This window comes from Colletotrichum fructicola (assembly GCF_000319635.2).
Source record: "Colletotrichum fructicola Nara gc5 chromosome Unknown KSG_Nara_v1_contig05, whole genome shotgun sequence".
Taxonomy (NCBI): Eukaryota; Fungi; Ascomycota; class Sordariomycetes; order Glomerellales; family Glomerellaceae; genus Colletotrichum; species Colletotrichum fructicola.
Window position 1 is genome coordinate 4,763,896 of NW_027094055.1, and position 25,668 is coordinate 4,789,563.

Consider the following 25,668-nt stretch of genomic DNA (forward strand, 5'->3'; position numbering starts at 1 on the left):
CGTAGGCCAGCTGTTCTCTTCGGCCGGCCAGTTTTCTGCCAAAAGTCGGAAACACCTAGAGTCGGGGTCCCGTGTCGTGCCAAAGAAGGGAGGGACTTGGTGAGAAAAGCCAGACATGTCAGGCTGACGGTTGGCCTTGCCAGGTCAGGGCTGCCATAGTATCTATGGTATGCGGTAGCGGTAAATCTCCGTGGAAGCTTTTCTCGTTTCCTTTTGCGTGTTGCTCCGATTCAGGTGATATTGAAACGGTGGAAGCAGGTAATGGCATACTTCGCGAAACTTTTTCGGATATCGAGCTGGGCTCTTTTCGGTTGGCAACATGAGCACGACACAGTTCTGGGCAGAACAACCCCACTCGTCTGTAATGCATCACAAAGACTTCGCTGCAGCAGCTGCAGCAGCAAGGCAGACTCTAGACCAGGTGCCAAGAGGTCGAGTGCTGCGTTGAGGCTCTACGGGTGGCAGAAGTGGACGCTCCGGCAGTGGCCAAGACCTTGGAGAGCAAGTCCGAGGAATGCCAATACTTTTGCGCATCGGTTGAGAAACCCCATACAATCGGCATCAGGGGTGAACGATGGGCGGAGAGCGTGCATGCTAAGCAATTCCCAAGACCGTTTGACATGTTGAATGGTGAGGCGAAGCTTTGGCAGAGTCGCAATGTCGGGGCTGGCCAAGTCGGCAGACAGAGCCGCTGTTGCAACGAGTCGTGACACGGCTGGGGAATGGTCTTAGAAGGGAGTCAGAAAGGAGGCTCTAGCCAGTGTGTGGTATGTGTAAGCAGCGGAAGAAGCCAACCAAGCAAAAAGGGAAGCAGAATCGAGGTCGAGGGAGGTTCCTTGGCGATCTGAGTATCGGACTGAGACTGGGAGTCTTGTGCGGCGTCTCAAAAGCTTTTTTAAGAAGCAGCGGGCAGAAGCGAGCGTGGGAAACTTGGGCGGCACCCTTGGCGGTGTAACGTCCGCCGTGCGCTGGGGCGACGATCCCACCAAACACACACCAGGGCAACAACTAAGCAGCATCTCCTGAATCCTCGGAGCTATTGCGTCGCCAACAGGCAGGCCCCTTCGATTTCTTCGTCGCCTTCCACACTCTTTGCATGTTTGTCTTGGCTTCTTCCCTGCTGCCCCGGACGCGCCTGACAGGGTTGACAACCCACAACCCGCCCGCCTCTGCGAATCCGCTTCCTTTAGGCCCTTGGCCAAAGGGGGGTGGACCTGGCAGCGAGGAAACATGGCCCGTTCGGACATTTCTCCCCCTAACACACCTTACCTTGGTCGAGTTTGTACTTGCACCTCGCCGTCGCAAGCGTGACCTACTGCCTTATCTCGAGATCACCAGTACCCTCTGCTAGTCTTGTTTGTTTCAACGCCCACAATACGAGATGGTTGTCGTCGAAAGTTCGGTGACACATGCTGGGTCCCGGACGAATCATGCTTGGCATCTTGAGACTCGCTGGTCTTCAGCTTCAAACCCTCCGACCGACGAGGATACCATTCTGGCGCCCTAGCGTGCAGAATGCAGACAGCACTGCTGCGTACCTACACACTTGCAGTCTGCCTCTGTCTCTGGGATGGGAATCTCTCTCGCTGCCTGCGTTTCTCAATCTGAACATCACTCGCTTCAGCCCTCTGAATCCGCCCCAAGTTCGCGGTCCTTCATCCGCAGCACACCATCGCGGAGTGTGCTGCCGATGCAAAGTATGGCAAGAGGAACGAACTACTTCTGCTAAGAAGGCGCAAGCAACTCACGAACAGGCCATGCAAGGTTAATTTGGCTTCCTTGCTGACGCTTTTGGCCGGCACAACATCGCCCTTGCTGCACATCGTCTCCTCTACTCCGTACGCAGACGTAGCCGCTCTTGCGCCGCATCGCGTCCTCGCATCGCCGATCATCCCCGCCAAAAAAGTCAGAGGTGCTGCTCTTGTCGTCCGACATGTGTGGGTTGTAAGCGTGTTGCGCACGTCTCCATCAAAAAACGGTAGTGTAACCCAGATACACTACGTGGATACGGAGGTTACGATACCACGTACGAGTCCGCCACGAGGCCTGCGAGCACCTCTTCAAGACCAGCCATCCAACCAACTGCCTCGCGCCAAGCCGTAGTCCGGCCCTCGAAGGGAGGCTCTGTTGCTTCCTGCAGCAGGATTGGCTGCCGGCGCTAGCCTGGGAACCCTGCTACACACCATCTTGTTCTCTCGCAGTGCATGGCGACGGTCCAGGGGAGTCCCGTTTCAGATGCATTTCAAAAGTCTCAGGCCGTGCATTGCCCAGCGAGAACCCGACCCTTGGGCGTCCAGTGATGACTAGAGCCGCGACTACATGTCCCGCCTCTCAAACACCCAGACAGGGAGCAAGATGGGACTGCCTGTCCATACAAAAGCATAACTGATTTCCCCTCTTTCATGCTGCGTTGCCTTTTCTTGGTGCTTTTCCCGCTTGACCGTTTCCACACATTCTCTCTAGTTCATACAACCTACTTCTCTTCTTGAACAGCGCACTGGGGGCAGCTTAGATTTATAACTATACCATTTTTATCTTTCCCTTCTTTCTCTACTACCCTTTTCTTAACGATACCTACGGCTCTACTTCAACGAAACGATAACGAATACCGACAAGATGGGTCTTATCCTTCCTCTCCGAATTGTTCAGGGTGTCTTCTCGTTGGTGATTCTGGGTCTCTCGGCCTATGGTATGTGCTGGAACAGTGGTGGCGGTTGTGGCTGGAACTAAAAGAGCTGACTGTGTGCGTGCAGTCGCCAACTGGTACAACATGGATACGATGACATCGTCGCCCTCTCAGATCAACTTCCTGGTCTTCGTCCCTCTCTGGTCTTTCATCTCGATTGCCTACCTCGAGGTGGTCCCCAAGTTCGCTCCTAGAGGTAAAGTTCACTAACACAGAAAAATGGAGTCACATTCAAACTAACATGTCCGGCAGCTTCTCACCCCTGGGGCGCCGTTGCGTTCGAGCTCCTGAACGTTCTGTTCTACTTCGCCGGCTTCATCGCCCTCGCCGTCTTCCTTAGCAAGCTTCTCTTCTGCCGTGGGGCCGTCTGCGCCGCTGCCCGTGCCGACACCGTCCTCGCCTCCCTCCAGTTCGCCCTGTGGTCCGTCACCGCGCTGCTGATGGTCAAGGACGTCTTCAAGTCGGGGTTCCGCAAGCCCACCGCCGCTGGCCCCCCTCCTCAAATGAAGGAGTCTGCGTAAAGTACTACTCAGACTCCTTCAAGTTTAATCACGTCGCCCTGGCAGAGGCCAGGCGTGAGGCGTCCGTCGAGCTGATCAGAGCAAAGAGGATGCCATCGTGGGACCGGAAGAGCGATCGCAAGCAAATTTGGGAAACCGATCAGAAGCGCATCTACGGCCCGGGATTTAGTGAAGTGAGCCTTGTCTAGATGACGGGCTTCACTCGGATTGGGGTTCAGGAGAACAAACTTTATGTGTCACAGCACGACACTGTATTGGGAAAATTATGTGCGGACCGGATATACTTGGTTTTTTTTTTGGGTTGGCTATCGATTCGACAAGGACGTAGATGCTATTATTACTATTCTGGCTCCGGCCTGTATTCATTCCTTCCCATTTTCCGAGCCTGAATATGTGTCGTTCGTGGCAAGTGCTAGCCAAGGCCTTCAGATAATTAGTCAATCGTCTGCTACAGCTACTGTGTAAAAGCCGCGAACTCCTTTTGACATGTCTGCGTCAAATAAATGATGCTGAAGGGACCAACCTCAACAACCGGACAGGGTACCCAGCGGCTATTGCAATGACCCAAGCCTAATTGGCCGGCCTGTTGCTGCAGACCCATCTGCAGTGCAACGGTGGGCTTGTGGGGGCGCTTGGAAGAATCCCGACCACCGGTGGCTGAGTGGACGAACACCAATGCACGTTATTGACGTTGTCTACATTCTCATGCCTTGCAAGCATCATCGCCGGGCAGCGCGTAGATCGTTCAGGAGAACGTTCTCTTGTGAGTGACCCTGATAGCCTACTTCAGGGGATCGGTGTCAGCTGTTCTTTTCCCCCAGACCTGTCATACCTTGTCTCCGTGCATGATCGCCCGACTCGAAGACGTGTCTTGAATCAGCCCTACTGCAGAGACCTCATCCTAAGACTTAAACACGAAGGCAATGCGAAGCCAAACCCCGGTGACCCAACAAATACTCTGCATTATTTCCGCCGGAACAGAACATCAATTCCCACTGGAGGAACTCGGGCAGGCTAGGAAGCTACTGTGGGGAGGCGTTCTTCCACGACAACACCCACCGAGCCACCGACCGACAACCGCATCGCGGCATCGTGGGTCCACTGCGGTAGCCGGTGACCGGACACGATCGTTATCAAGTCGCCGGTTCGCTCAGCCTCCAGAAGCCCTCGGGCGGAGCGAGCCGCAAAAAGACACGAAGCGCCCATATGCAAACATCGGACCGCATCATGCTCTCGTACTCCCACGTAAGAAAGCCACAATGACCAGATCTGACCTCGCTCTTCCAAATACAATCTGCATGAACAGCTCGGTCAGCCACGCTCACCAACCACGAGGACCTCCGCGGCCGGTGAGCAAACCCAAACTTTCTCCAGCGTGTGGGCGAAAGCCCCTCAGTGGGAGCGCGACCCCTGCCTTCTGCCCCGCAAAGTGACATTTGAGCGTCGATTGCGTGCTCTGGCCAAACCCCACAGTCCTTTGCCTAAATCGGCGCCAGTTCAACATCACGCTCGCCTTTGCGCGGGATACTTTTTCGTTGCGCCCAGCACCCCCAATTGCGACAGCGGCGAATGACCAATTGATTTTTCCCAAGCAATGGTTGAGCTCTGATGGGGCACCCAAGCTACCGGCTGCTACCTCGTCTGGGAAAAGAGCAGCAATTGGAGGGTCCGACAAGGGGTGTGAAGGACCCCATGTCATTCCCTCTTGCGCAAAGAGATAGACGATTCATCAGTAGAGGTCAATATTGTATGTAAACAGACCAGCCTATGGTGTGATCTCCCCTCAATGGCATCATCGTAGCCCAGCCCTCCCAGTCTATTCGGGTAATCGGTCCCCCGTCTCTCGTTCCTCTGGTCATGTCTCCGTTGCCGGCCCTGTCGTGTCTCTGAAAAGCTGCCGCCGTTGCTTTTTTAACGAGACACACTGGAGCTAGAAAGTTTCTCTTCCCCTCCTCCTACGTACTCATCCTCCCACACCCTTCACAGAACAGAAGCAACCATGGCCGACGAATTGAGCAAGAACTTTGAGACTCTCCAGCTCCATGCGGGGTACGTCGATGTCTTCCCTGTAGACTGAGCTACCTGATGTTTAAGCTCTAGAGCTATCGATACTGACGGACGAACTACACACAGCCAGGAGCCGGATCCCGCGACCAACTCGCGCGCGGTCCCAATCTACGCGACAACTGTTCGTAACCCCCGCGACGAGAAGGTCCGTGAAGCTTCGCATAGCTAACGTCAATTGCAATGTAGAGCTTTACTTTCAATGACTCCGCCCACGGCGCGAGGCTCTTCGGCCTCAAGGAGTTTGGCAACATCTATAGCCGTATCATGAACGTACGTCGCGCCTTGTTCCGGTTCTAGCCCCAATGACGACCGCTCTGACATTTCCCTTCCCCAGCCCACCGTCGATGTCTTTGAGAAGCGCATCGCGGCCCTCGAGGGTGGTGTTGCCGCCCTGGCCACTTCTTCAGGACAGGCCGCGCAGTTCATCGCAATCAACGCTCTCGCCCACGCCGGCGACAACATCGTCTCTACCTCCCTCCTCTACGGCGGCACCTACAACCAATTCAAGGTCTTCCTCCCGCGCCTCGGAATCCACACAAAGTTCGTCGACGGTGACCGTGTCGAGGACATTGCCGCCGCGATCGACGAGAAGACCAAGGCCGTCTACGTCGAGAGCATCGGAAACCCCAAGTACAACGTTCCCGACCTGGAGGCGATCGCCAAGGTTGCGCACGAGAAGGGCGTTCCCGTGATTGTAAGTTATCACTCTCACTGCGACTGAGCGCAGAGAACTAACCTGGCTATGCAAAGGTCGACAACACCTTTGGCGCGGGAGGCTACTTCATCCGCCCCATCGAGCACGGCGCCGACATCGTCGTCCACTCCGCCACCAAGTGGATCGGCGGCCACGGCACCACCATCGGCGGCGTCATCGTCGACAGCGGCAAGTTCAAGTGGGACAACGGCCGCTTCCCGCAGATGACGGAGCCCTCGGACGGCTACCACGGCCTCAAGTTCTGGGAGACCTTTGGCCCCATTACCTTCATCATCCGCGCCCGCGTCGAGATCCTGCGCGACCTCGGCGCCTCCCTGAACCCCTTCGCCGCCCAGCAGCTCATCATCGGCATCGAGACCCTGTCCCTCCGCGCCGAGCGCCACGCGCAGAACGCCCTCGCCCTCGCCAAGTGGCTCGAGGCCAGCCGGTACGTCAGCTGGGTCTCGTACCCGGGTCTCGAGAGCCACCCGTACCACGAGACGGCCAAGAAGTACCTCAAGCGCGGCTTCGGCGGTGTTCTCAGCTTCGGCGTCAAGGGCGGCGGCAGCGCCGGTAGCCAGGTTGTCGACGGATTCAAGCTGATTTCGAACCTGGCCAACGTTGGCGACTCCAAGACATTGGCTATCCAGTGAGTTGCTATCCCGCGATACTTACCATGGACAGTAATGACTGACACCCCGCAGCCCCTGGACGACCACCCACGAGCAACTCTCCGACGAGGAGAAGATCACCTCCGGTGTCAGCGAGGTAAGTTCCTCATATGCTACCAAGGCCAACAATCCCAGTGCTAACAATCCGCCCGCAGGACCTCATCCGCATTTCGGTCGGCACGGAGCACATTGACGATATCATTGCCGACTTTGAGCAGTCCTTCAAGAACGCTGCGGCGGCGACCAAGGACGGCAAGGTTGCGGACGCTGCGGAGACGAAGAAGGACGACGCACCCTTGGCGCCGTAGGTGTGATGCCCTAACACCAAAAAGGCGAAGCATAGTGTGCCTCCTGCGAAAGCAAAAGGGGAATATTTTGGATACCCAACGTTGTTGTACTGGATGAATTGTATGAAGAATACCCGTAGAAAAAGCAACGTAATCTCTGTCGTTTGAAACATGGCACCATTCCGCATTCTTTGTAACAAGGATAAACAGGAGAAATTCTCCCTCTTGAAACATGATTGTCGTCGCCATAGACACCTCATGTTCCGAGTGAAGGGGGAACAAGCCAGAGGGGAGACTCCCGGGCGTGGCAACTCACTTCCTGTAGCAACTAAGGCCCCGCAGGCATTTGACAATCTACCCGCCGCGAAGCCACAAAATTCCCGCCATATCCGAGCAGGAAATCCTCAAGCTAGAGCTTGCGGTAAATAGACAGCGATCGACAGGCCTTAGCTCACCCTCCACCGTTCTCCAAAAGACACAAGCTTGCAAGAATGTGAAAGTCCAGCCCGCGATAGACGACGATGGAAAAAGCCACGGGATCGTCGTGATTGGCCACCGTTCATTCCCCAGGAAGCAAGGGTACCCACCACCACCACACACCACCTACCCGCTAGGGTCCCATCCAACATACATCCTCAAGCTTCAATCCTCGTCCGCCTTTCCACCTGCACCTCCGACTTCAACCTCAGAAACCCCTCCCCCCTCCTCCGCCGGCCTTGCGAACCGCTGCCCCTCCTCTAACCTCCTCGCGACTTTTTTACTCTCTCCTTCTTCCGTCACTCTATACCAACGACCTACGAAAAAGCAGCAAACAAACCGAAGAACCTCTCACCGCATCACCGCCAAAAACCCGCCAAAATGCGCCTCCAATCCCTCCTCTACCTCCCGACAGCGCTCGCCGCCTCTCTGACCCTCCAGATCCCTTCCTCCCCGGCCCTCCCGAACCCGTACACCCTCCCGCCCTCGACCCGTGCGAGCCTCTCGGCCCTCGGCGCCTCCTTCACCGCGCCGCTCTCCGTACAAAACACCTTCGTCTTCAACAACGTCACGGCGCCTGGGTCCTACCTCGTCGACGTCCACTGCGCGACGCACGCCTTCGCGCCCCTGCGCCTCGACGTCGCCGAGGACGGCACTCTCGCCGCGTGGGAGACGTACCGCGGCAACGACTGGGACAACAAGGGCGAGGTGTACGCCTCCGGGGAGTTCGAGAACGGCGCCAAGGGCTTCGAGGTGCGGGTCCTCGGCGGCAAGAACTACTTTGTCGAGAGGAGCAAGTGTACGTTTTCTCTCAGATTTCCTCCGAAGAAAGTAAAGCAAAAGGGCTAACCGTGCGAAAACAACCGCAGTTTCCGTCTTCACCATCCTCAAGAACCCCATGATCCTCCTGGGTCTCGTCAGCATGGGAATCTTCATCGGCATGCCCTACCTCATGGACAACAGTACGTTCACGCCCAATTGATGCCATATCTTCACGGACAGAAATCACTAACGGAGGCAAACCTGCAGTGGACCCCGAGATGCGCGCCGAGTTCGAAGAACGCCAGAAGAGCAACCCTATGAACTCCCTCCTTGGCGGCGGTGGCGGTCAGCCGGGTGCGAACCCCATGGGAAACTTCGACATGGCCGCCTTCCTTGCGGGATCTGGCGGTGAGAAGAAGAGCGAGGGTTCTGCGCCTGCTCCGTCGAGCGGCGGCGGCGGCGGTAGTGGTAAGAAGGAGAAGGGCGCGCGGAGGTAGTGGTGTACTATACGGAGAGGGGAAGGGAGGTTATGAGGGGAAAACTGCAAGACTTCCGAATACGCTGGCAACAGTCACAAAGAGATGGGTTAAGAGTATTTCCTTTATATATTGATACCTATGGATCTTGAACTGAGATTGGTCCTCTGATCTGGGGACTGCCCTGGCGGACGCGCTGGCACTTTGATCGACTGGCCAATGGGCTCTGGATCTAGGTCCATGGCATATCATGCCGCTGACTTTGAAAAATCTTGCAGAAGTTCCGTCTACGGGAGAGATTATTTGACCCAGGACGAAAAAACATGCAACATATTATGAACATATGAATATAGAACTATGCCAGCCGTCTCATATCAGAGTCATCAAGGAAACCAAGCTATTACCATGCAAGATTTCTGTATCCCAAAGGCCCCCAATTCATCCACGTAGACACCACTCTGGTCTCTTAAAAGTCACCACCAAAATCGTCTCCGCCAAAGTCATCACCGCCGCCGAAATCATCATTGTTATGACCGTCATCTATACCATCGTCAGTAACTGATTCTCAGAAGCGTGAAGGGGCTAGAACTTACTGTATCCCTCAGCGTACGCCTCGTGCTGCTCGTCATTAATGTGGTCCGCAAGCAGCGCACCACCGAGCAGACCGGCGCCGGCACCGAGCGCCAGACCACCAGCCATGCCCATACCGCCGCCGCCGGGCCTCTTGCCGCCAGCCATCGCCTGCCCGCGGCCGTAACCCCCGTAGCCCTGCTGCTGCATCGGGTACCCGCCGCCGCCGTAGCCTCCGTATTGCGGCTGTTGCGGGGGGTAGTAGCCGCCCTGCTGAGGGGGATAGTATCCTCCCTGCTGGGGCGGGTAGCCTTGTTGGGGGTATCCCCCGTACTGCGGCTGCTGGGGCGGGTAGCCTCCGGCGCCGCCGTACTGTCCCTGGCTGCTGCTCCCGGTCTTGGTCTTGCCCAGCAGCTTGCCGAGGAAGCCGCCGCTCTTGCCGCGCTCCTGCACGCGCGGGGGCAGCTGCTCGGGGAAGGGGGACTGCGACTGCTGGTGCTGCTGTTGCTGCAGGCCGTAGCCGGGGGGCATGGGGGAGTGGGAGCCGCGGTTGCGCTGGTCCTCCTCGGCCTGGAGCTGGCGGGCGAGGCGCTCGTCTTCGGATATGGCGTTGGAGGGGCCGCCGGCGCCGCCGGCGCCTGGTGGTTGCGGGGTCGAGCTGTGGTTCTCGTAGGGGTTCGGCTTCGCGTCGACGGGGTGTGGCGCGGGGCCGTCGCCCGGCCTCGGGGCGTAGCCCGGGGGAGGGCCGTCTGGGTGCTCATCGTCCGGGGGAGGAGGAGGGGGCAGGGCTGGTTCGGTGGGCTTTTCCCATTGGGACTGCTTTGTGTGGAGGTTTACGTAGAACCTGGTGGTAGGCGCGGGGTTAGTTTGGTGCGATTTGCTTCGTTTGAGGGGATTGGGGACGAACCATTCTTTGTACTGGTCGTTCCAGCGGGCGGTCCAGCCGGGAGGGACTTCTGGGGCCTTGGGAGGCGGGGGGCCGGGCGGGGGAGCGAAGTTGTCGGCCATGTGTACTGAAGGCTTTGGTTTGCGACTGTGGTGTGTCGTCTGTGATTGTATGTGTGTTTGAGGTCGAGGGTGGATGTCTGATGTCGCAGGCGGGAAGAAAAGTTGGAGGCGAGCTTTAAGCTTTCGGGGGAGGAACCAAAGGCTTCAAGAAGGGTTCTTTTTCGGTTTTGGATGGGAAAGAGGGAAAAAGAGGACGGGGTGTCAAGTGTCAGGTGTGTAATGGAGGCGCAATAGGTTGGGTATTTGAGCTGGCGCGGGAGACCGGGATTACGTCTTCAGTTTTAAACGCACTTAAGGTCCAGGTAGATCGGTACCCTCGTGGCTTGTACGGGATAGTGCCTACGTATGGACACGAACCAATGGTGCCCCTCCGCGGCAGCCGGTCTAAGGTTCTTTACACTATGATATGGACCTTACAGGTGGGTAGGTCAGGTAGGGAGGGAGGGAGCCCTGGAAGGAGGCGATGAGGCTGTGGCTCACAGCACACCTCCTTAGCTTTCGCCTGCCATTCTGACTGATTTGATTTGAATTGGCCCGACTGGATTCAGTGGAAACCAAACAAAACAGCACCTAGCAACTTCTGGAACGGAAAGTCGGGAGACACGGTGATGGATGGAGCTGTAGGGGTCTGTCCTCGGCAGCGAAAGCAACCAGCGCCCCCGTCGCCATTTGCCTTCCATCGCTCGCGCTCTGTACGTGATTGGGGCCGCTCTCTCTCCCCCGTTCATTTTCCCTCTGGGCTTTTGCTTGAGCTGCGGCCGAGTCTTGGCTGCCTCACTCCGCTGCGACGGACGTGATGCGAGATGCTGCGAAATGGCATAGCCCCTCTTTCGCTGCACACTGCACCAGCCTGGAGCTCTCTACTGCCCCTCCCTCTCCAGTGACCCGACTGCTTTAGCTGGCCCCTTCGCTTGTAGGTAAACTCGCTTGGGCATCTGCTGCTGCTGCTTCCCACTGCGACCCGAGACGCCGGAGAGCCGGCACGAAACCGCAAGTCTCGCCCATGTATCTCGCATGCGGTCTCTCGCAGAGGAGATACCGGCAAAATACGTCATCGCAGGAACCCTGCTGCATGCTCCCCCAAAAGCTCGACTGGAAACGTCTCGCACAGGCCATGCCCCCCACCGCGGGGATCCACGAGTTTGAACCCCTCCGACAACCTCCAGCCAATGCCAAGCTCCAGTGTCATCACACTCGCAGTCGCTGATGCTGCCTGTCTGCCTGTCTGTCTTTGCATCTCGCGATAGCCCAGCCTAGAGGGGCGAGAGGCAAAATGCAAACTGAACATACATGGAATTCTAACTTACAAGCTGAATACTGTGGCTGGTGCTCCCACGGTCTCGTCCAGATCCCTCTAGAAGCTCTGACGACAGTGGCCAGTGGCTGTGGCGATGTCCCAAAGTCCACACGTCAGGCAACATGCCCAGATGACAGACCGCCATCCCATCCACAAGTATTCTTCCCGCGTGGCGGTGCACATTACATTTCCGCGTCGTGGTGCTGCTACGGTTCTTTTTTACCGCCCGATAAACCACCCCTGGGCCCGCTCGGGAGAAATTGTATGAGGTGTACTGCGTACAGCAAGAAACACCTACCGGGCATGCTACGATCTTGCTCCGCCCGCCGTGCCAAGACATCCTCCGCCGTCACACAACTAATTCGCCGGGCGTTTGCTGGTTGCCCGTTGCGAATACGTCGTGGCGCAGTCGCATTGTTCCTCGCCCTCCACCACTCACACGCCCTATTGTTGAGCTTGGCACTTTCCGACAACGACAGTCTCTCTTACATAACGTAGTGAATGAACCTCGGGTTTGATTGAGCATGAGCTAAAGGTCCAAAGCGCCAAATTGAAAAGCCAAGCATCAGTGTCTGCAACCAGACAATCTATACCATCTAACACGCTGCATGGGCAAAACTGCGTCCCGCATCCTGGCAGCTATACAATCTTCTCGATACCGAAAGCAAATAACCAATATATCAAGGCAGGCCCCGTTCGTCCCGCCTATTCCGCTCCCCAAATAGGTAGGCCGCCTCCATGCAGTAGGCGCCCCCTCCGCTGGCCATCCGCCGCTCGCTGCCGTAGCAAATGACTACCGCGTCCAGGATGCCGCTGAGAATACCTTCCATTGCGCCCATAACCGAAAACCCAATGAAACTGGCAACAAGACCAACCACGTATGCGTACGCCGACCCTCGCACTCCCATGCCGTCCGGCAGCGCGATCCTGACCTGCTTTGCCGTGATAACCCAGCCCGCAAAACCGAGCCCCGTGGCCATAATGAACCGTGTCGCGTACAGCAGCATCTTCGCTAAACGGTACGGAAGTAGAGGAGAGTGGCTGGACCGCCGTGAGCTGAACACTTGCGGTGTCAGGGTCGTGGTTGGCCGCTGCGGCGAGATGAAGTCCATCTGGCTCAAGCCTCGAGCAGCCGTGTGAAGGTTCTGCGAGTGGATCGCACCGTACGTGATGGTCATCGGATTCGTGAGCGCTGCGATAGGGGTCGGGATCCACATGGCAGCAACATGTTGGAGGATGTTAGCGAACCTGCGAGGCAGCACGAGAAGAGGCGCCCGGATCAGCAGCGCCAGCAGCGTTGACTCGCAGATACTTCCAAAGATGGTCGTCGAAGCGTGGTTGAACGCCGCCGTCACAATCTCCTTCGACGTCGGGGCAGGCGCCGCGTTGCGGTGGAAATACCATTGAGATACCGTCGCAGCCGTCGTCGCTCTCTGCACTGAGTTGATCACCCCGATGGTCCACATGTACATCAGGACGAACCAAATTCCGAGCCACCAGCTAGAGACGCTGATGATGAACCTAGCCAGTCTCCTCGAGAAGTATCCGCCCAAGAAGATCCTCGAAAACATCCACATCCAAACCCACGTCCAGACCACGATGACGGCAAGGCAAGCGAAACCAAGGAGCATCAGAGCCTGGTTGGCGGCAAGGATCCTAGTCGAGAACTCGAGAATCTCGACAGCTTGCCGGATCGCGTGACGGCCCTTGTAAGCCGTGTAGACCCAGACAAACGCTGATATGGCAGGAACCAGGGCAGCCCATCGCATGGCCCTGTCTTGGAAGCTCGCTCCGTGTGTTGAGCCCTCGTAGCTGGAGATGAAAGGGTACAAAGAGAAAGAGAACATGATGATGGGCACCGCAACGAGGATCAGCATCGCAAGTGGTCGGGCGAATGATCGCAGCGCCGCGAGCCATACGAGTGATACGATGATGGAGATAAGCGTATCGACGGCCAGCATGTGGAAAGATGTTTGTAATGTCGTGTAGATGGTGTCGCCCCAGCCCTTCTTAGGTGTGCCAGTGTGAAGCCAGACGAGCACAAATGTAGATACCAAGCCAGCCACCGCGATCAGGAATATCCATGCGAAAAAGGAGTCGTACTTGAAGATCTCCCCCTCGATGAGAGGCACGGTAGCCGGCAGCGTCTCGTCATCAGAACTGGCCCTACGCGCCTCATCGAACTCGTCTTCCTGCGTGGCTTCCCTCCTAAGCTGGACTTTACGATCCCCGGATCGAGGCTGGAACTTCTGAAATGGGGCCGGGCTTGAGTCTGTCACTGCCTCGTTCAGCAAAGAGGCAGATGGGTCGTCGTCCTGGATCTGAGAGTCTAGTCCGATATCCACCATCTTAGGATTGGTGTCCGACGTTCGGTCGGAGTCCTCGCGGGGAATGTCCTCTGCTTCTTCGTCTATGACGTCCCGTCCGCGATTCCTCCCACCGAAACTCCTAGCCCCATTCCAGCTGCTGCGAATACCTCTCCTCAGCCCTCTATCCTGATACCTCCGTCCGGGTGTTTCGCTGCTCTGTTCCAGCGAGCCGCGGCTGGCGTCCGGTTCCGTCTCAGAGCTCTCTGCCATTTTGCTCGCGGCAGCCACGCGCCGTGACATGTGCAGGGCGGCCATATCCGCTGCTTCACGATCCCTCTCGTCCTCGTCGTCTTCCTCCATGTACTCATCGAGCGTGCTGTGGAACAGCGGCGCATCCTGGGCGGCGGACATGCGGGAGGCGAAGCCTAACTGCCCGAAGCGGGAGCCACCCGGTTGGTAAGGGTTTCCAGCGTAGCCTCTGCCAAGAAACGAGCGCCCGCCATTTCGTGGAGGCCGTGATGATGACCAGTCGTTCGGGTGTCGTGGTGGGTTTTCGTTGCCGTCGGGCTGCTGGCCTGCGAAGTTGGAGAGCCGCGACTGTGACTGCGCCAGGAACCTGGACGCATCTGAGGAGGACCTTGTTAGTTCACCGCATGGCAGAGAATGAGCGGTGGACGGAGGACGTACATTCCGAAAACATGGTGCTGCGGTTAGCGAGGACCTCGTCCCCTCAGAGTATTTTCGCGTGCTCTTGGACCGGTCGGAACGCGGGACGATGGGTAAATAAGGCCGGGTATCGAAGGTTGGAGAATGACGATGACGGACAGAGTTAACGGGAGGAATGTTTGAGGTGCCGGGCGGAGAAGCTAATGGTATACGCAAACAGAATACGCCGCAAGAGCAGCGAATTTTCGGGCAGACGACGTCTCGTGCACCGAGATCAGTGACCTCCAAGAAAGATTATGGAAAACAAGGCCGGGGTGCTCGTGAGAAGGGCATCCGCACCATGGTGTCGGGAGAGATGAATCGGAGGTCATGCGGTGCAGGACGAGCCGAAGTACCCAAGCAGGGTGAATGAGTGGACCGGTGAGGGAAGGAGTACATGGGGGAACATGGATGGGCAAGGCAAGCAGCCCACCTTAAGGTACCTTAGTTGGATCGTTAGGCAGCGCGGGCGCTGATGCAGCCTGGACAGTGGCACTCAGGTAGCACACGACACCCAACACCGCCCACGGGTACCTTTCTCGCTAACAATCCAGCCACTCAAAACATGGGTTTCCAGCGGAGGGGACGTGGGAGACACCCACCGCCGGCACTTATCGGACTTGTCGATGGCGATAAGGCGGCACGTCTGGCGCATTGCGCAGCGCAGCGCAGACGGCTGTGGACCGCTTTACTGCATAAGGTAGTCCCTAGTTCTGCGTCCGCCTCATTTGCACCATCAAAAGCATCTCCCAGGCTCCTCCTGCTTGACTGCTTACTTACCACAACAAGTACCGTACATGGCATAGCATGACCTCCCCGGCTGGGAATCCCGAAAACCGGTGGTGAGTGGAGGAGGGAGGGAAAGGTATCCTTCAAGGTAAAGTTGCATGCAGGTTGACTTGCATCAGAGATCCAACCAAAAGTCAAACAAAGGCGCAATGCAAAGGAGAGGACTCGCGCAGTCTTTGACCGTTTGAATCAGCCTCAGGTCAATCACGGTCATCTTTGTGGCTCCTGTTGCCGTTTCTTCTCGGGTTCTTGAGCGATGCCGGGCTGCCCCTTTTGTTGTTGCTATTGCTGCTGCTGTTGCTATCGCTATTGCTGCTGCTGCATGGCACTGACCTGTCCCGGCGTGAGACACAGCAACCTGCCCAGCCCGCATCCCGAGTCATTCCATTCAGTCATGGCCAGCCTACCATCGTCAACTGACTGCTGAGTCCGCTGCCACTCCTTTGCACCGCACCTAGCGGGTAGACGTCCACGGTCGGCTTGGTTCCTGCCAGCCACCACCCGTTGCCCTTGCCGCCCTCTTGCTTCTCCTTATCGCCCTGCACTTGCGTCACTGATAACACCGTGCTCATCCCTGCCGCACTCCATTCCCTGGTCATCGGTCCACCTTTTAATTGGGGCTCTGTCGTCTTCTGGCTAGCCTGTGACAGGGGCCCGTCTTAAACATCATCCAGCGTGATACATACCTCGCCATTTCATTCACCATTAGAACGCCATCCTCCACGAACTTTGCAACCAGACTATCTTTCTTGGGTGCTCTGTTTCCTCGAAGCTGCCCCGAAGTAGACCTTAGCCGGCAGCTACCCTCTAACGTTTCCTCGTGGAGAGACGGGAGACCAGCATCAACGAGAACAGACGACAGCCGTGGAACATTTTCAAACCCGCTCCTGCTCTCAACCCCTTGTCAGCCTGCCAGCCAGGCCTTTTCTGAACACGTGCTCCGACAAACCACCCGATAGCTACAACGGCCTCTGAAGCTTTCCCGACATCAGACCAACCAACGAAACAACGCCCATCCATCCCCTCCGAACCATCAGCAAAGCCCGGTCTCGCGGGCAATAGAGCTCACCCCCTACATCTCACACGGACGACATCACCATTCTTCCACCCCCTCCTTCTTCGCTCCCGAACCCTTCGACCCTACCCGCACACGCATCACTGCAAAGGGCCATGTCGTCTCCACCATGGGATTATATCGCTAAGCTCGTCTGCATTGGCGACTCGGGCTGCGGCAAGTCCAGCCTCACCATCCGTCTCTGCGAGGGACGCTTCTCCCCGCACCACGACGTGACAATCGGCGTCGAGTTCGGCTCCCGCATCGTCCCCGTGGGCCCCCCGAAAACCCAGCCCGCGCCGCCCCTCGCCCGCCCCTCCTCCCAGAAGACCAACAAAACAGATGATTCGGTTTCGAACGGCCTGCCCGAGCCTCCTCGCCTGGCACCCGAACCCGTCGACCCCGACGCCCCGCAGAAGCACATGAAGCTCAGTCTGTGGGACACGGCCGGCCAGGAGACGTACAAATCCGTTACCCGCTCCTACTTCCGCGGCGCCAGCGGCGCCCTCCTCGTCTTCGACCTGTCCCGCAAGCAGACCTTCCAGCACGTCACCGACTGGCTCAACGACCTGCGCCAGATCGCCGAGCCCGACATCGTCGTGATCTTGGTCGGCAACAAGGCCGATTTGACCCAGGAGGCCGACAACAAGCGCGAAGTTACTCGCGAGGAGGCCGAGGACTGGGCCAAGAAGAATGGCGTGTTTGAGTACGTCGAGACGAGTGCTAAGAGCGGCGAGAATGTCGAAAAGGCGTTTATGAGAGTTGCCGAGAGGATATATAACAACATCCAGGCCGGCAAATACGACCTTAATGACAGACGATCCGGCGTCAAAGGACCCAGCGCCGGCGGCAACAGGCAGGTCAGGCTAGGGGGCGACGCAAGCAAGGGATCCGGCGGCGGCTGTTGTTAGATAGGGCCGCAAGAGAAGAAAACAAAATCGTACACGGGAAGGACAGTGATACCCAAGGTCAGGTCATCAGCAAGTATGAGTTTTTTTGCAAACCCCCCAAGTGACTTCTCTGTTCGTCCATCATTGTACTATTACTATAATTTTAATACACGTTCACGTACGCAAGCAAAGCGGACTATTTATCCTCAATGGAAGCAAGAAAACAGTTCATGTTGCATTATGTACGGAAGTCTCTTTCCGCCGTCTACCTCCTCTTCATCTTCACCTATCTCAAGATGTATATCTTTACGTCGACGCGCTCATCATCGCCCATATCCTTACATAGAGTTGGGTGGGGAAATGGAAGTTTGTTTTCGCCCTTTCAAGTACAGGGTCCATCCATGGACCGGTTTGATAGAAGAAGCCTCCACCATAGATTACCTCCAAGAGTGCTTTAGTCAGACATCCTCCAGGTATCGAACCACTTCATGTAGCTGTACTGCTTGTTGGGGCCCGTCATGCCGAAGCAGATGGGGCTGAACAAGATGTAGAGACCAATGACAGCCGCGTACAGCGCTCCGTAGACGCCGTACTGGATGGCCTGCTGCTTGTTGCGGAGGAACCAGTCAGCCAGGAAGCCGAAGGTGAGGATGGCAAAGTAGAGCGCCGGGTAGTAGTGGTGGACGTAGGTGACACGAGCCATGACGATGAAGGGGAGGTAGTGCAGGACCCAACCGGCAACGGGGTAGACTCCCGCATAGTGGATCTGGTCAAGCTCCTTCTCGTTCAGGTCGCTGTAGCCACGCTGCCAGCGGACGAGGTACCAGAGGACGACGAGGCCGAAGACTCCAAGGCCGGCTGTGCTACCCCAGTAGACGAGGGGGTTGCCGAGCAGAAAGTACTTGACGATGCTGTCGTCCCAGCCGCACATGCGCAGACCAACGTGCAGGATGGGCCACTGCCACCACTGGGAAGCGAGGTCATCCTGCTTATCAGGGTCGGGGACCAGGGCGTTGTTGGAGGTCATCATGGCGACGTTGAGGTGGATGAAGTCGTGGAGGAAGGGAGACTTGTAGGAACCGGCGTCGGCGGGGGGGACTAGGTTTAGGTTAGCAAGGGCTGTATCGTAGTCTGCATTGATGAGCGCTTACGCTTGTCGTTCCAGTGAGCCTCGACGTTCCAGTGGGTGTAGGTGTCCTTGGGGTTGTTGGTCTTGGTGCAGGTAACCTCGATCTGCTTGAAACCCCACTGAGGCAGGTTCACATTTCCAGCGCGAAGGTAGCAGCCGAGGACCGGGTGTCTGAGGCGGAATGCGGTGGTGAGAGTGCGGATGCGGCTGCGGTCGCGCGAGGCAACATCGCGAACAACCTCAACCTGCCAGTGGTCCTTGTCATCGCCGATGGTCAGGTTGCCGTAGGAAGAGACCTCCTTGTCGGCCTTGGTAATGGGGGCGGCGATCTCGTGAGAGTGGAGGTTGCGACCAGTCTGGGCGTGGATCAGGCGGATGGTGCTGCCGTCGCCAATGAAGCGGACGGGACCCTCCGCGTCGTAGTCCTCGTCGTGGCGGTTGGGGTAGAAAAACCAGTCGTTGTTGGCATCCTTGTGGTGGTAGCAAGTGACCTGCTGCTGGCCGGAACCTTCGGGGTAGGTCTGGACGTGGGAGTGAAGCAGACCACCTCCGTAGCCCATGTTCTTGATCGTGGCGCGAGATCCGTAGGCAATCTCGAGAGGGCTGTTCTTGCCGACCTCGGTGCCCTTGAGGTTGGCCTGGAAGAGGGAGCTCATCTGCGCATCGCCAGGGCCGGTGTGGTCGAGAATGGCGAAGTGCATGGCGAAAGTGAGCATGTAAACCAGGAACGGGAGGATGATGAGGCCGACGACGCGAGTAGCGACATGTGCGCCGAGGGTAGTGACGGGCATGCGAACATCGCCGAACTTGTTCCAGAGGTCCTCAATGGTGTAGAGACCAACGAGGGAAGTGACGAAGAGGCCGACGAGCTTGACACTGCAGACACAGCCAATGCTGAGACCCGTCATGAACAGCCAGAAGAACCATTCGGGCTCGAAGGAGTTGTGACGCTGGTTGTGGAACTTGGACCAGCAGAGGACTGTGGCGAAAGTTCCGCAAAGCAACATCGAGTCGAGAAGGATGAAGCGGCTGATGGTGGTGTAGGAGTTCTCGCACAAGACCATAAGGGTGACGAGCCAGACGGCGGGGCGTCTCAGCTTCAATTCGCGAGCAGTGAAGTAGGCCATGGGAATGCAGACAATGCCGAAGAAAGCGTTGAAAGCTCTCATGAAGGTGTAGTTCACATCCTCGGGGTACTTCTCGCCAGACTTGAACTCGAAAGATCCATTGTAGCCAGCGAGAACTCCAGACAGACCAACGAGCATCTTGCCCAGGGGCGGGTGGACGTCGAAGTAGTATTCATGCTTGATGTAGTGGCTTCCGAACTTGCCAAAATGCGCCTCGTCCCAAGTGACAATATCGCTAATGCCAATCTTCCAGAGTCGGGTGAAGATTGCGACGGCCGTGAAGATGAGAGGAGCAATGACTACCTCCCACTCGTCGAAAAATGATGTTTGCTGGGGGGTTATGTCGTCAGCACGGAGCTCTCTCGTATGGACAAAGAACAGGCTCGAAACAGGGGCCAATTACCTTCTTGGCGTACTTCTTCTTGTCATCGGTCTCAGGGGCAGCCGTTACGGGAACTGACTGGCCCTGGGGGGCGGCTCTTCGTCTGACGCCATCGCCGACGTCTGCGCCGGACGCGATCACTGTCTTCTCGGCAGCCATGACTGCGCAAAGGCAAGTTCAGCAAACGGAAGGGCTGAAGAGGGCAGGAATGCAGTGGAAGGGCGACCTACTGACTGGAAAAGACGGAAAGACCAGAGGTCTTGACGAACGCGGTTTTAGGGGGTGTGTGGTAGGGAAGGCGAGAGAGTCAAGCTCCAAGAACAGGAACAGGAGCTCTGAGCTTTCCGCGTTAAGGATCGGACGAGTCAAGACTCAAAGTGTAAAAATAAAAGTAGGAACCTGAAATTCTCCGGACTGGAGAAGACGGTAAGAAAGGACCACAGAGCCAAATGAAGCCGCACCTCAAGCAAAAGTGAATGGTGTGCTCCTGGGGCTACGGGATGTCCAGCTCCTCATCAACAAGATCGTGAAGGGGTTGCTGAAGGAAGAAGGACCTCGAGAAGTGGACAGCTGAAAGGGAATCATCCAATTAATATGGACCTGGGCAATTGGATGACGGGGGAATTTTTTGGTGAGGCCCTGCTAAATCGGGAGCATCTAAGGCAAGGGCCAGGTATCCGTCGAGGCAGGCAGGCAGTGGCAGAGCAAGCAACAAGGTAGAAGCCATGGAGCGTACCCAGCTGGAGGAGCGTAGGAGCGCCCCCTTGCTGGACACACGAAATAAATGCCACCTATGCACCAACCGACACGGTATCCCTCCCTTCCAGACCAACCCGCACTTTACGCGAATCCAGTCCCCGGGAGCCGGCCAATCGATTTGGGGGCTGCCATTGGACGAAACTGCGTCCTTTGGCGGACGGGACACGCATTCCCTCTCGATGGAATGGCCCTGAATGGCCCTAAATCACAAAATGGCCCCTCCATTACCCCCTGCCCCCACAGCTGCCTCCCCCTAAAGTCCCCACGGTGCATCGTCGCCCGCTGTGTGATCAGCCTCCTATATCGAGCATCCTCCCACGCTGCATCTCATCCTGAGTTCTGGGCCCCGACTACAAATACTACTCATCGGCACGGATACTGATGAGGCACATGGTGACGGCATGCTGTGTAGTTGGCCATCACTGTCTGTCTGTCCTCAATCCGAGCTGACTAACGCCCCCAGGCACGCGTGCCTTTCCTACTGCTTCCTAGCACCAAGCCATAACGGGATGCCCGTCCCGTCCAAGGCCACACGATGCCGCCAGGCGATGCGGAACAGACACACAGGCCAGCATCCACGTAAGAAGCGTCAGAAGCACAATGTCTTGTCTTCAAGTTGACAGCTGTGGCTCCTCTGGCCGAAGCTCTGGCGGCGCTAACCCTTCAGGGCCTCTGGATGGGGTCCCTGTTTTCGGACCCTGCCGGAAATGCCAGTGCACATCGATGGGCATCCACCGCGTCTTCCTTGCCGTACGGTGCAACGCAAAAGTCGGCGGAGGGTGGGCTCAGGACTCGGGCGTCGGTGTGTGCAACCTCCAGAGTCGCGACAATGGGCGGGGTCTTGGGCGGCGGGATGCTGAGTCGTGCGTGGACAGAGAAGCAAGAATATGTTTTCTTCCTTCTCAGATGCTCAGCTTCCCTCTGCGTGCCTTACTCCGTAAGATAGTCACCGCAGTAGGTACCTTAGGTTCTGCAAGGCACTCCGTCGGGTGTCTTAGATAATCAGGCACACAGTAAAGAACTGCGCAGACGAGGAATACCCGTCCAGCGGTGTTCTTCACCCGGGCACCACCACCCTCAGGGAAGAAAAAAGGGGGTCGTTGCCTGTTGCCTGTGCTGGACCGGTCGCGGCCAATCAGCCCCGCCGGTCAAGCCTCTCGACTTCAAGCCGCATGCGGAATCTCCAGCCAGGCGCATCACATGTCTTTTGTCCCTTCCCGTCCGCTCTGTCCCCCCTCCTGGCCCCGTCTGGTCTGGGTTGATCCGTAGTCAAATCGAAGTCTTAGTCGCTGTTGACTCTTACCGACCCCATTGCGGTGCAGACTTCGGCTCTCCGACACTTGTGCTAGACAAACAGTCGCTCGTCTTGGCCTGACTGCACTTGTCTCGTCTTGTCCTGCCGCAGTTCATCCCCACTGCGTCCACCCCGACGAGCGCCGCCGCCGACGACAAGCCAGCGCACTGGAGTTCGAGACCATCTTATGTCATCTCGTCTGCATCCAATCGACCGGGACCGTACCACTACCGACACCAACTCTACCACCGCTACTACCACCGCCTCTACCACCACCGCTCCTTTGTATATCTTTCCCGAGCCTCCCCGGCCAACCTACTCCTCCTCTTCTTGCTGCCTGTCGCTCTGGATGTACGCCTTGTCATACAACCGAGTATCACTTGCTGCGTAGCCAACTCGGTCATCCGAACCTAGATCCAGAAGACGCCCCGTCCCCCATGTCTTCTTTGGTCTCCGAGTTCATCATCAACCCGGTCCTCCGGCAAGCACGCCGCTTTTCTGAGATTTCGAGAACCACTCTCGTCCCCGAGCCCGACGCTTCTTCCTCCGACAACCTCACGGTTGCCAGCGACTCGGAAGCCCCCGCCCCTCGGCATGCGACCGATGCGCCTGCGGTGACTCCTCCGGACCGACCTCTCAGCGCAGATACTCTATCGCCGACCGTCGAAGCCGAGCAGCCCCCGTCCGAACCAGCACGTGCGCCCCCGGAATCCTTCCCCATCACCGTCCCGATGCAGGTCCCCAAGCGTGAGGCCTTGCCGGCCGACGATGGCATGGGCGCATTGCGAAAGCGCCTTATCGAAATCCAAGGCCAGGAGATACGGGGGGAGGAAAAGGCCAGGCTCATGCACGAGGTGCTGATGGAGGGCTACCGCAAGTCCCGTGTTGCTCCCCAACAAGGCGACCCGCCTGTGGATGCTCTGCCGGCCGGCGAAGCGTGGGAACAAACACTCCCATCGGGACCCCTGGAGTCCCTGAAGTTCTGGCAGCATCCTCCAGGGGAGCCATCCTCCCCGGAAAAGTTTGTGTTGACGGCAGAAGATGTCAGGCCAACCTACGCCCCGGCAAAGCCTACGATTCCTGGAGAGGTCGAGGGCGCAAGGGTTCTGGGCTGCCAGCACTACAAGCGCAACATTAAGCTGCAATGCTCGACTTGCAACAAGTGGTACACATGTCGGTTTTGTCATGACGCTGTCGAGGATCACACTCTCATTAGGAAGGAAACCAAAAACATGCTCTGCATGCTCTGTGCTTGTCCTCAAAGGGCGTCAGAGGTTTGCGTCAACTGTGGCGTGACCGCCGCTCGCTACTACTGCAACGTATGCAAGCTGTGGGACGATGATCCAACCAAGAGTATTTACCACTGCAGCGATTGCGGCATTTGTAGGAAAGGAAGAGGCATCGGGAAGGACTTCTTCCATTGCAAGGTGACTACACTCTTCTTTGCGCTACGAGGTGGACTACTGCTGACCCTGAGCTCTAGAAATGCTGTGCTTGCATCTCAATATCGATTCAGCATTCACACAAGTGTATCGAACGTTCGACAGACTGCGACTGTCCAATTTGTGGAGATTACATGTTCACCTCTCCCAAGCCTGTCGTGTTCATGCCCTGTGGTCACAGCATTCACAAGAGATGCTATGACGAACACATGTTGCGGTCATACAAGTGTCCAATCTGCAACAAGAGTTTGTTGAACATGCAAAGCCAATTTCGCCAGTTGGAGTTGGCGATTTTGAGCCAGCCCATGCCTCCAGAATTCAGGGATACGCGCGCTACGGTTCTTTGCAATGACTGCAGTGGACGCAGCTCAGTACCTTATCACTGGTTGGGCCTCAAGTGCGCCATATGCACCTCGTACAACACGGTAGAACTGCAGATCAGCGGCGGAAGAGAAGGCGCAGCTACCGCACAAGCTATTCCCAGCCGCGGTGGAAGGGATGGGGCAACGACCACACGGCCACTTCCAATCGACCCTCCAACGCCTGCTGCCATATTGGAGATGGCTGCAATCTTGGACAGTCCGTTGGCTGGGGCCACGGACGGCAGTACAGGGATCCTAGACCCTTCGTCAACTATCGCCACTGACGGGACTGCCACGGGCACCACCATTGGAAGGCGCCGACATTCTTCACACGCCTCAAATGAGGCACAGGCACGGTTCTTGGTGCTAGATCGCTTGGCAAGATCAGCCTCTCCAGCGCCTACACCCGGCCTACCACCGAGTCTCGCACGAAACCCTTTGCACGGCGCGATCGAGGAGGAGGAATCAGACAACGATATACTGAACCTTTGGGGTCGGTTTCAACGTAGGTCTGAAGAAGACAGCGATTCCATGTCTACCGACTTGGAGGAAGAGGACGATGAGTATGATGAGGAAGACGACGACGACGATGACGATGACAATGACTTCATGCTCATTGGTCACCGTTGATCTGGCAGACGTGCCGTCATGTTATGAATGATGAGGTGTATCGCTCGGGTTGTGCGACGGGATCGAGAACGGCGCAAAGGGGCATGTGACGGTATCATAGTCTGGACATACGGGTTTCATAGGTCATGGTTTGGATGGCGGGCATAGCTTTGGTTGGGTTCTGGATGCCGGCGTTCTCAGGAGGCCAGATTTGCCAGCCCTGAAGTGGGACATTGAATTTCGTACACCCATGGAGACTGGGTTCTAGGAAGTCTCCATAATAGAATATCAACGATTTTGAACAAAACCAACGCCAAAGAACGCCGTGAAGTCGTTGTTTCCGTCCATCCTAACCGTCTCCTAATGTTGTGACTGTCATGATCAAGCGCCTCGGGTAGACCATCGTGTATCCTCTCTCATCGACGACGGGAAGCAATCTGCGCATCCACCTCTTGGGCCTCCTTCCTCAACTCCTTGACGACAGTCTGAAGAGTACACACATGAGCTTGGGGCGTTTGCACGGCACGGTACATCCTACTACTTACTGCCAGAGCCTCGGGGTTGACACCATTCTCAATCATGGAGATGCAGATTGAGAGCGTGCGGCGGTCCAGATGGCAGTTCTTCACGTGAAAATGGTCAGAGTAAGATCTCCGGGAGCGTGAGCCAGGCGCGGCAGCGAGGACTTACGAGAATGACAGAGATCTCGTGGAGGATGTCGACAGCCTGCTGTGCGGCAGCCTGCTTTCCGGTCCTGTCGTCGGCGGGCATTTTGTGAAATGGCGATTATCCTCGGTCTCGGAGTCTCATGGGCAATGCGTCAGGGGAGTGAGACGTCGGGGCGCGGCGAGATGCAGTGAGGTGGGTGATGTTCAGTGACCGCCATCAAAGGTGCCCGCCTACCTTAGTGTACCTACCCAAGGTACCTAGGTAGTGTTTAGCGGAAGCGGGGCCACCTTAGTTGGCGTGGGCCGAACCAAACGCAAACGCGTCGGACGCGCTGGTGCAGAAAGCTCTTTGCGCGGTGCAGGGATTGGCTGGGTCCCAAGGTGGACACCGCAACTACCGGAAATGGGCGTCGCATTCGCGCCTGTGAGCCGCGATTGACCGAACTTTTCCTCTTTCTCAGTCTCAGTCGCATGTCTCACCCGTCCCATCTCGTTATGACACCAATCTTGCTGCGAATGCCAGCATTTGCTTCTTTTTGACGCCTGTTCTCTTGGATATCGACCGTCAACAGGCAGCCATATGGTCACCGACTGTGCCTAGTCCGTCACCGTCCACTAAACCCAACCATCGCA

The 25,668-nt window shown here is 57.0% G+C and overlaps 9 protein-coding genes across 9 annotated transcripts; 5 read left to right on the forward strand and 4 right to left on the reverse strand.

The window, feature by feature from the left end:
- Positions 1–2,616: 2,616 nt before the first annotated feature.
- On the forward strand, positions 2,617–3,207 carry CGGC5_v010072 (uncharacterized protein; the record flags this gene model as incomplete). The annotated part of the gene is made up of 3 exons (XM_032021101.1): positions 2,617–2,689; positions 2,754–2,882; positions 2,939–3,207. 3 exons carry the CDS (start codon positions 2,617–2,619, stop codon positions 3,205–3,207), a joined length of 471 nt encoding a protein of 156 aa, XP_031881831.1.
- Positions 3,208–5,206: 1,999 nt separating this feature from the next.
- On the forward strand, positions 5,207–6,947 carry cysD-0 (Homocysteine synthase; the record flags this gene model as incomplete). The annotated part of the gene is made up of 7 exons (XM_032021102.1): positions 5,207–5,256; positions 5,341–5,395; positions 5,461–5,544; positions 5,609–5,968; positions 6,025–6,617; positions 6,673–6,736; positions 6,795–6,947. 7 exons carry the CDS (start codon positions 5,207–5,209, stop codon positions 6,945–6,947), a joined length of 1,359 nt encoding a protein of 452 aa, XP_031881830.1.
- Positions 6,948–7,784: 837 nt separating this feature from the next.
- On the forward strand, positions 7,785–8,662 carry emc7 (ER membrane protein complex subunit 7; the record flags this gene model as incomplete). The annotated part of the gene is made up of 3 exons (XM_032021103.1): positions 7,785–8,202; positions 8,273–8,365; positions 8,433–8,662. 3 exons carry the CDS (start codon positions 7,785–7,787, stop codon positions 8,660–8,662), a joined length of 741 nt encoding a protein of 246 aa, XP_031881825.1.
- A 445-nt stretch (positions 8,663–9,107) lies between these two features.
- Positions 9,108–10,219, reverse strand: CGGC5_v010075 (uncharacterized protein; the record flags this gene model as incomplete). The annotated part of the gene is made up of 3 exons (XM_032021104.1): positions 9,108–9,181; positions 9,235–10,055; positions 10,119–10,219. 3 exons carry the CDS (start codon positions 10,217–10,219, stop codon positions 9,108–9,110), a joined length of 996 nt encoding a protein of 331 aa, XP_031881824.1.
- A 1,977-nt stretch (positions 10,220–12,196) lies between these two features.
- ctl1 (Choline transporter-like protein ctl1) lies at positions 12,197–14,525 on the reverse strand (the record flags this gene model as incomplete). Its single annotated transcript, XM_032021105.1, has 2 exons — positions 12,197–14,451; positions 14,513–14,525. The coding sequence occupies 2 exons, from the start codon at positions 14,523–14,525 to the stop codon at positions 12,197–12,199; spliced, it is 2,268 nt and encodes a 755-aa protein (XP_031881827.1).
- Positions 14,526–16,489: 1,964 nt separating this feature from the next.
- Positions 16,490–17,284, forward strand: RABB1B (Ras-related protein RABB1b; the record flags this gene model as incomplete). The annotated part of the gene is made up of 1 exon (XM_032021106.1): positions 16,490–17,284. The coding sequence occupies one exon, from the start codon at positions 16,490–16,492 to the stop codon at positions 17,282–17,284; it is 795 nt and encodes a 264-aa protein (XP_031881826.1).
- A 433-nt stretch (positions 17,285–17,717) lies between these two features.
- On the reverse strand, positions 17,718–21,052 carry PMT2 (Dolichyl-phosphate-mannose--protein mannosyltransferase 2; the record flags this gene model as incomplete). Its single annotated transcript, XM_066152259.1, has 5 exons — positions 17,718–18,361; positions 18,415–19,849; positions 19,923–20,062; positions 20,132–20,236; positions 21,034–21,052. The coding sequence occupies 5 exons, from the start codon at positions 21,050–21,052 to the stop codon at positions 17,718–17,720; spliced, it is 2,343 nt and encodes a 780-aa protein (XP_066008546.1).
- Positions 21,053–22,391: 1,339 nt separating this feature from the next.
- Positions 22,392–24,388, forward strand: CGGC5_v010079 (putative RING finger protein; the record flags this gene model as incomplete). The annotated part of the gene is made up of 2 exons (XM_032021108.1): positions 22,392–23,381; positions 23,438–24,388. 2 exons carry the CDS (start codon positions 22,392–22,394, stop codon positions 24,386–24,388), a joined length of 1,941 nt encoding a protein of 646 aa, XP_031881832.1.
- A 395-nt stretch (positions 24,389–24,783) lies between these two features.
- On the reverse strand, positions 24,784–25,138 carry CGGC5_v010080 (Mitotic-spindle organizing protein 1; the record flags this gene model as incomplete). The annotated part of the gene is made up of 3 exons (XM_032021110.1): positions 24,784–24,852; positions 24,913–24,990; positions 25,058–25,138. The coding sequence occupies 3 exons, from the start codon at positions 25,136–25,138 to the stop codon at positions 24,784–24,786; spliced, it is 228 nt and encodes a 75-aa protein (XP_031881781.1).
- Positions 25,139–25,668: the final 530 nt, after the last annotated feature.